A 9641-nucleotide genomic window follows, 5' to 3' on the forward strand; every position below is an offset into this window, starting at 1 on the left:
TTTACATAATAAATTTGAGTTCATAAATATTTGTGTATCTCATATTAATGTCAGTTGATCTCAACTTCCTTTTAAAATGACACATAACAAGTAGAGATGGTATGAAAAATTATTCGTACTAATATAGGAAAATTTTCCTACGAAATTTGTAATCTAACCAAATATACATATATAATATTATATATATATATATATACACACAGATATTGGGCGAACCGTTAGCATTGGGTGAGGCCGGCCGAATCAGTGGGTCGCAAATGGAACGCGGTTTCATAAAGGGAAAGGGAAAGAAGGTAAACTGGTCAATCAATGGAGCACACGTGGACGGTGGAGATTCGTAGACCCAATCATCTTCTGCCTTAACCGGAGTGGACGTGGTCGCACGTCGCCGGCTGCAACCGGTAATGGACACGTGTCGGTTACCCTTTGATAGTATCGTCTACGCTATTCAACTCCGACCCGGCGGTGGCAGTTCCCGAAAGTGGACTTCAGCCAGCAGACACCAACTTCCATGTCAACGTCACTGTGAGTTGCACCAAGTAAAGGTTATTATACTTATTTTATCCGCAAATTCCATCGTATTAGCTCCTAATCCTCCACCCCAATTCTTCCTAATTACACTTTAATCTCAATTTGTTATTCCCATTCCATATTTCTTTATCCATTCTATTCCTTTTTCTTTTCAATTCCCTTTTCCCCTAATTTTCTTTCGTGGAGCAAGAAGATCACCTACTGCCAACCAATACACCGACGAAAACCACTTCCTCAAGAGTCACCCTGGTTCAGGTTTCGATCGTCTTCTTTACCCAGGTTCTTTTATTTATTTATTTATTTTTATTTATTTTTGGGTTGGATGGGATTTGGGGGTAACTAGTTTTTGTTTACCTTTTTTGATGGTTCCTTATAGATTATGTGGAGTTAGTGATTGCAACTGATCGGAGTAGTTATAATTATTAGTAGTATTTTAATTCTGAAGAAACATAATTGATTGAGTTGGCCGGCTTGGACGTTTTCGTCTAACATGTATTTGCTGAAGAAATTTACGGTCAATCATGGCAGCTTCTGATCAGGACTCGAGAAAGTTTGATTTTGAGGGATTTTAATTTTATAAGAAAATTTAATGAACATGCATCATGGAGCTATCTGGGCTGTAAGGGCATAAATTTTTAGTTTCAATGTATAAATTTCCTTTTTAGTATTTTGTAGGCTAATGGAGTTTAGAAAGGAATAGGAATATCCTCCTATCCTTACAATTCTATGAGCGGAAGTGAATAGTTTATTTGATATCTTTTTGGGGTTGGAGATTGGGGGAAGGAGAACTTGGTGACGCTAAGTAAAATTACCAAAATATAGTTATAGCGGTACTTTTATATTGATCATTTAATGTTCTTCCGGCTTCTTCTGGAATGAGGAGGTGATATGGGAACGGCTTCTGAATTCTCAAGTTATTTTATGTGAAATGAGACTTTTGTATTCTTATGTATTGCTCTGGCAGAACTTCATCTCTTTTGGTACTTTGTCCTTATTATTCAACAATATGAATTGATCCAATTATATCACGATTCAATAACCATTCTTGTATGCTTCATTTACGAGTTTGCATCATTTCTTTATATAAGCAGGTGGAAAAGAATAATGCCTGATCGTGATTGAAAGAGTTATTATGGATTCAGCAAGGAGTTGGTTTCAGAAGTTCCAAACTGGAGTAAAGAAGGAAACTGTAAGTGAAAATGAGGTTCAGGACGTACCTTCAAGTGCGACGAAGCAGAAAGTTGAGGTTGCCAAGCAATATATCGAAAACCATTATAAATCTCAAATGAAGTCATTGCAAGATAGGAAGGAGAGGTATTTTTTATTATTATTATTATTTTTTGTATGATACTTTTTATGTGTTGAATTAAATAGGCTGGTTACAGTTGATGGCTTTCCATGGGATCTGGAAATATATTACTTAGAATAAAATACGTGCAGGGGTCATTGAATTCATGTGTAAATACATCCAGTGGATTATTTGGTTCATTTCATAGCAGTTATAATATTGAAGTGATTTAACCTTGGAATTTAAGTGACGTTTTTTTTTTTTGTTCATCCCCCCCACCGACACACACACATGTTAATAGACTTGTTTTGCTATATTTTAATTATACTTTGGACATTTGATAGACGGTGGGTGTTGGAGAGGAAGCTTGCTGATGCCGATGTTTCTGAGGAAGACCAAATAAACGTTCTTAAATATTTAGAACAGAAGGAGACAGAATACATGCGCCTTCGTAGACATAAAATGGGCGTTGATGACTTTGAACTTTTGACAATTATAGGAAGGGGTGCATTTGGGGAGGTTAGCTTCTAACTCCTTTGTCATGTTATTGTTTGAACTTTAAGCCTCAAACATTGTTTATTTCTCGTTTGTTGCCTAATTTCCTTTTTATCTCGGTTCACTGATAATAGTACAAAAATATGCATGTAGACTGTCGTAAGTATATCTTTACCAAGATATGCATGCACAGGATCTTCTTATGATAGTTCTTTTGAGTAGGTTCTTCTGAGCTTTTCCTTTTATATTGTTTTGCAGGTTAGACTTTGTAGAGAAAAAACCACAGGTCATGTGTATGCGATGAAGAAGCTTAAGAAATCTGAGATGCTTCGCAGGGGGCAGGTATTTCTGAAACCTTGATGGCTAAGTTATTTTGATGATGGATTGGCATAATCTCGCATATTCTAGTTGATGGTTATTCTTCCTTTTGAATTTCATGCTGGCGTGTGTATAGTATATCTCAACATGTGATGTGAACTTGGTGTGAAGAAGAATTTACTATTCTGTTAAATAAAGGATAAGAAATTGGATTTCTATAGTAGAATCCTTTATACCATCACAAGTTTTTTGATTTATGAAGGTCATGTCTATCTTGTTGAAAGATGATTTTCTCTTCTTCCATGGATGGACATGGTGGTAAAATGTCTAGTAGGTCCTAGTGCAGAACATTTTGGAGCATCTACTTCAGTCATGTGACCATATGCTAATTGGTTAGAGAAAGTATCCATTTTGATTTAGTAGAGACAGAGAGTCTGGATGGATTTTTTGCATTAAGGAAAAGACTCTTATGCTTGCTGATATTCTCTCAAGTACGAGGCAATGTGCTTTAAGTAGGGTTGTTTTGGTTATTGTTTTTCAGATCGTGCTGGAAAGCATTAAATTAAAGAAAATAGAAATATGGAAGTAATTCTCCTTTGATTCTTAAAATATGGATTTGACTCTTGTAATATATTCTATTTTCTTTTTCTTCTTTTCCTTGTTGTAGGTGGAACATGTCAAAGCTGAAAGAAATCTTCTAGCAGAGGTTGACAGTGCCTACATTGTGAAGTTATACTGCTCCTTTCAGGATGATGATTTTTTGTATCTTATAATGCAATATCTTCCTGGAGGAGATATGATGACCCTGTTAATGCGCAAGGATATTTTGACAGAGGACGAGGCTAGATTTTATGTTGGGGAAACAGTCCTTGCCATTGAGTCCATTCACAAGCATAATTACATTCACAGGTTTTATATTTTTTGCTTCTTTCAAAAATCTTCCATAGCTTGCTCATGTCATGGTTTTTGCTAAGTTTTCATTTGATTGAGAAAATAAAAAATTATCTAAATTAACTTTCTTAGATGTCATGTGATGTTAATGCATATTTGAAACTATCAATGGTTTCACTCAAACCTTCTTGCATTTGTGTTTCGAAAAAACATAGTGTGGTTTTACGATTGGTTAATCATGTTTAAGCATGAGTTTGGTTATAATAAAAAGACTAAGCGTTCCTTTATTTGAAAAACTGGCCAAGTAGCAATTCTTCTACTGCAGCCTTTCTAACAAAAGAGTATATTTGTAGTAGATATTGGAAGATCTGTGGTTGCATGAATAGGGCCACAGTCGCAACTTCACATTTTCTCCATTTCTAGGATGAAGGTTTTTTTATTTTTTTATTTTTGTTTTCTTTCCCCCACATTTTAAGGTGAGATTATCAAATAGAATAGTTTAGATTCAAATTTCTGGTATCACTGTATCATGTCAAAATCGATATTATTACTTTTGATTGCTCTCTTAAAATTTCCTCTTGATTCACACTGCTTGCTTCTTATCTGTCTCTTTCTTCTCATATAAGTTACTTTTTAAATTATTTTTTCAGAATTCATAGAAACTGTTACATTGAATACCATTATTGAATTTATTTAAGTAATGTGATTTTCTTCTGCTTTTTAGAGACATCAAGCCTGATAATTTACTGCTTGATCGTTATGGCCACATTAAACTCTCAGATTTTGGGTTGTGTAAACCCTTGGAGTCTAGTAGTTTCCCTAATCTCATCGAAGAAGAAAAAGTAATGGGAAAGAACGTCAGATCTTCCACAGAAAATGATAGTCAAACTAGTGTATCGAAACGGACACAACAAGAACAATTGTTACATTGGCAAAAGAACAGACGAACATTGGTTTGTTCTCTTTTTCTCTCTCTCATAGTTCCATTCCTTATATGTTGCAAATTTGCATGTTTGATTTCTAATAAAATTTTGGTTGGTCAAAGGAAGATTCAAGCACCAAGAAAAAATGCTCGACAATTTATCATTAATTTATTCTTTGGTGAAGTGTTATTGGGCGTTGACTATTCAGGGCCAGGATTCTATTCTTATTCATAAGATTTAGCTGTGTAACATCTGATTTACATCTCTTGTTGTTGCAGATTTTTGTATCATTCCCTTTGGATATGGCAGTATTTTCCTTGATATATATTTCTTTTTATCGTTACGACATTCAAAATTGTTTATTAGGATGCTTTTACGTCTTATAAATAGAATGGCAAAGAGAAACACAGTCGAGTTGATTTATTCTGCTGCCTGAACAACAATTATATTTTCTTCTTTGCTTCTCTCCCTTTTCTTTGTTAGAAAAAGATTAGGTAACTGACCAATTATAGAAAAATGGCCGATATACTTCAACCATCTAGTGAATATTCTAAATTGCCTGTTGAAATTTTTGTCCCTGACATTGTAATTCAGGGCCCTACTTCATCTTTATTGTCTTTGAATTTCATTAATAAGACATTCTTCCTTTACTGTTTTATCATTCAGATCTTTTTTCGTCATACCATTCCACTTAGTCGCAAATCTAGTGGTGAAATTCCAACTTTGTACAAATCATTTTAATTGATATTTACTTCTTTTCATTTGTTATGGGCAATCTTACCATATCCTATACCCTTAGCTGGTCATGGGACGCAATTGTTGAAAAATCTGATTCCAGCTTTAGCTTCCTATCAACTTCCCGTAAATTTTAATGGAAGAAGATATGAACTTTTTCTTTTTAATTTAGGTCGATGTGGCCATTTCATATGCTTATGTATATTTAAGCGTATATATTTTGTATGACTCGTTTCTTTTTTCCCGTGCATGTATGTGTCCATCTGTATATAAGTTTTCTAGTGATTTTATTATATATATATATATTTTCATTCTAATTAATGTGTTGCTTTTAGGCTTATTCAGCTGTTGGAACGCCGGACTATATTGCCCCAGAGGTGTTATTGAGGAAAGGATATGGAATGGAGTGCGACTGGTATGTTTGTTTCTTGTGTCTGACTTCATTTCAATATGGTTCTTTATCAAATTGTAATAAAAAGTTTCTTTTAGGTGGTCCCTTGGTGCAATTATGTATGAAATGCTTGTGGGATTCCCACCTTTCTATTCTGATGATCCAATGTCTACATGTAGAAAGGTAAGAGCAATTAATCTTTTGTTAGCATAGGCAGTAGGCATGTAGAAGTCTCTATAGTCGTCTTGATTAGTAATGAAAATGGTTAAAGTACAAGTACGGTATATATCATATCTTCTAGGTTAAGATATTTTGGTCGATGAAATGAATGATGGTACTGCTAACTTCTGATTTTAAGTATGATCATCGAAAAACGGTCAATTTATGTGGTGCAGATTATTAACTGGAGAACTCATTTGAGATTCCCGACAGAAGCAAAACTTTCCATTGTGGCCAAAGATCTTATTTGCAAACTTCTATGCAATGTTGAGCAAAGGCTTGGAACCAAAGGAGCTAAAGAAATTAAGGTTAGCATATAAATATCTTATCCTTTTCAATTCATTCATTAAATTGAGTATATGGCTCATCAAATGTCTTCTTAGGCGCATCCATGGTTTAAAGGTATACAGTGGGATAAATTATATCAAATGGAAGCTGTTATCATCCCAGAGATTCAGGATGAGTTAGACACTCGAAATTTTGAGAAGTATGAAGAGGTAAATATTATCATTTTTCGCATAATTTTTTTACTGTAGTAAAAAACTTGATATCGAAACAGTTGTTTTCTTGTTTATCTAGTTTTATCTTAGTTCCAAATGTTTTTCCTTCATTCTTTAGGTGCAATATAGATTCTTGAGTAGCAATATAAATTATACTTGTTTGAAATGGAGTTTTTCACCTGCTATACACACACACACACGAGAATGGATAACTTGGCATCGACTGGTTCATTGTGCACCTAATTTGAACGTAGAAACTTAAAAATTACATAACTATTCAAAATTGTATTTGAATCCTACTTGGTGGGAGCTAGCTCGAATTTCTAGTGAATAAGGATTCATGATGCATCCTTAATGCCTGATGGCTGTCGAGCCCTTCTTACCTAGAGTAAATCTTGAATTGACTTGATATTTCCGGGAGAGGTTGCCTTCGTTTTGACCTTTCTTCCCATATGAAGGCTACTCATGTAACATTTAGTATTTATGATTTTTTAATATATATGTAATTCCTATTTGATGCATCAATTGTTCATTAATCATGGTATAGTGAATTTTTGTGCCATGCAGCTGGGTGTGCCAGGTCAAACTCCATCAAAGTCGGGCCCTTTGAGAAAGGTAAGTCTGTGATTTGTTGTTCTGGAAAGCTTTTAAAGCTTCCATTTAACTTATCACATAAGTTCCATCTAAAAAACTTATCAAATAAGTAATCTGGTTTGTTTGCTGAGATTGTTCTCTTAATGTGTTGAAAGATGAGAAAATCTTATCTCTAATCTGTTAAGTTTACACTCTCAAGGTTCTTTTTTTTTTTTTTTTTTTTAAAGTTTTTTTTAAGTTTTTTTTATTACTATTCTTTTATTTTTAAGGACCATCACTGATTTTAAAAGGTTTACGGAAATTTATCTGATCGGGACTACCAGCATGGAATTGAGTTTCCATTGCATGTTAATACTTAATACTTCCATAGATATCTTTGTACATCAAAAAGTGTCATTGACATGAGGGAGACATAACTGTTATTATTATTTGGAATGTCAAGGACTTGATGGAACGTTATCCTCAAGATTTTATCTGAAAATTTGTTGACATCAATATTTTTATCGACCATTCTGTTAATTTCATATTTGACATTGATAGTTAAATGGTAGGATGCGAGTTATGACTTATACATTCTTCCATGATATATCTACAAACTTCTTGTTGCTGATGTGATTAGAACTTTGAATATCCTTAATAGCAACAAAAGATACTTGTGCTGATAGTAGAAGGTGACAATAACCTATGAATGGTTTAGGAATGTTTTTAAGGACATATCTTTAAAGGGATATATACAAAACTATTATAAGTAAAACAAGTTCAAACAACTATTATTTTTAAAGGGGTGTTTGGGGCAAGAAATTGATTATTATAGTCATAGGCTATTATAATTGGGTTATAATAATTTGTGTTTGAGGTATAGATTATTTTAATTTGGGTTACAATAATATGTGTTTGTGGTATAAACTATTTTAGTTTGAAAAGCAAATAGTAAACATTGTAGCAAAGAATAAAAAAATGATGAATGTAACGTAGTAAAAATTGTAGCAAATAGTAAATAATGTAGTAAATGGGGTTTTGAAGATGTTGACTGTAGCTAATTGGGGGTTTCGAAATAATATTTATTGTAGCAAGAGGTGATTAATATATTTTAGGATAGTCCTTATCCCAAACGTCCCATAAATACAATATGGTACAAAATCTCAAAATTTCACTGCAAGGGCACAGATTTGCATGCTAGATTTTGTTTATTTTCATTTTAATGCTTCCTCTAGCTAGAATATTTATGTTGTTTTATCCTTGAACTGTAGCTATGTGCATCTTACCGCAACTGTTTCTTCTCAAAAAATAATTTTCTGTAGCGACTGATTTGAGCTTTTTTCGTTCAGCAGAAGCTTTCACCCAAGGATGTGAACTTTGTTGGTTATACGTACAAGAATTTCGAAATTGTCAACGAACACCACTTGTCTGGCATTAGTATGTCTCTACTTATTATTCATAGAATTTAACAATTCATTCCCAAATGAACATGGGGCAGTCCCAGTTAGTAGTATATCAATAAAGTTCAATATTCACGTCCCTATTTTCTTTCAAGAATTATGACATGTATAGTTCTGTTAGTCTGTTCCACATGAACTGTATACCACCTGTAGTTTCTTAAAATCCTCAAACTAATAGATGCTTCAATCTTAACTTGCAGCTGAGATGAGAAAAAAGCCTATCAAGACCAAGAGACCATCTGTTACGACTCTATTTGGTACTTTCACCGTTCTAAAATTTTCTGCATATGCAAATTGCTTGTTTCCAAAACATATATCTTACCTTCTGGTCTCTCTGTTCGATTCTCTCTTTCCTTTCCTTAGCCACAGCAGATTCTTCGGAGCAGCCTGTTCAAAAAGGTTTTCCTAATCATTTGCCAACCCATCTTGAAGTCTCAGAAAGCCCTGATCCATCACCTCGTTCAACCGGATCACTGCAACAGCCGAAACGGTGGGGAAGATGAAAGTTCAGGCCACAACTTGCTCTTTAGCTTAGCCTCAAAGAATCCAGAGGCAGTATATGTTTTATACTGCTTGAGGAAGGGGATCAGAAAAGTATCTGATATTGTATAAAATATTGTAGATTCTGCAATCTTTATTCACAATGACAGATTCTGACCCGGCTAGTTAGCCTTCTTGTGAGTTAGAAGTTTACAGAAAGTTAGGATTTTTTTCCCTCAAACCCTTCAGTGGAAAAAGGTTTCCATATGTTGTTAGATGGCCATGAGTCTAAAGCTTCTCTCACAGCCAGAATCCAGCAGAACTTCAAGTTGATTCAGCTCAAAAATCTGCATTTTCCTCGATCACAGATGTGTTCTAGAGGGAGAGATTCAAGATTCAAGTCATGTATTTCCAAGTTGTGGTATTGGAAATGTAATATACCCCAAAACTTAAATGTGGCTATAGTGTATAGAGTTTTAAGAACTAATTCAAATTCCAATTTTATTTCATGTATATGTTCAAAACTTGCATCTTTTCATATTCAAAATGTTAGGTAAACATCATTGAGATTTTATTGGTTGGAAATTACAAACAAAACTATCAAAATCCATACAAAAATAGGTCAATGATTAACTGTGTATCTTAATCTCAGTGATCATACCTAGTGGAATTTAGAAACAACCAATGAAATAACAGAATCAAATTGTTCTGAATTTATTTATTTTAAAACCATTGAATTAAAATGATACAAAATGATTTTGTACAAACCTTTTAAATTACAACATATTGTATTGCTTTCCAATTACAACAACAAATTAGAATAGATGACTATTGAGA

The 9641-nt window shown here is 33.7% G+C and overlaps 1 protein-coding gene across 10 annotated transcripts; it reads left to right on the forward strand.

The window, feature by feature from the left end:
• Positions 1-217: 217 nt before the first annotated feature.
• Positions 218-9313, forward strand: LOC120073257 (uncharacterized). Of its 10 annotated transcripts, none has more exons than XM_039025995.2 (14): positions 218-810; positions 1623-1845; positions 2164-2338; positions 2573-2656; positions 3300-3541; positions 4248-4476; positions 5517-5596; positions 5671-5755; positions 5968-6099; positions 6175-6288; positions 6859-6906; positions 8217-8301; positions 8525-8581; positions 8688-9313. In XM_039025995.2, the coding sequence occupies exons 2-14, from the start codon at positions 1664-1666 to the stop codon at positions 8825-8827; spliced, it is 1653 nt and encodes a 550-aa protein (XP_038881923.1). In that variant the 5' UTR covers positions 218-810; positions 1623-1663; the 3' UTR covers positions 8828-9313. The 10 variants fall into 10 exon arrangements, 8 of the variants coding, with proteins under 8 accessions (XP_038881923.1, XP_038881919.1, XP_090167954.1 ...); XM_039025991.2 differs by having other exon boundaries at positions 462-810; positions 8214-8301; XR_005480708.2 differs by having other exon boundaries at positions 465-810; positions 6839-6906.
• The last annotated feature ends 328 nt before the right edge of the window (positions 9314-9641 follow it).

Source organism: Benincasa hispida, chromosome 3, assembly GCF_027475165.1.
Source record: "Benincasa hispida cultivar pf3 chromosome 3, pf3_genome.v1.1, whole genome shotgun sequence".
Classification (NCBI taxonomy): Eukaryota; Viridiplantae; Streptophyta; class Magnoliopsida; order Cucurbitales; family Cucurbitaceae; genus Benincasa; species Benincasa hispida.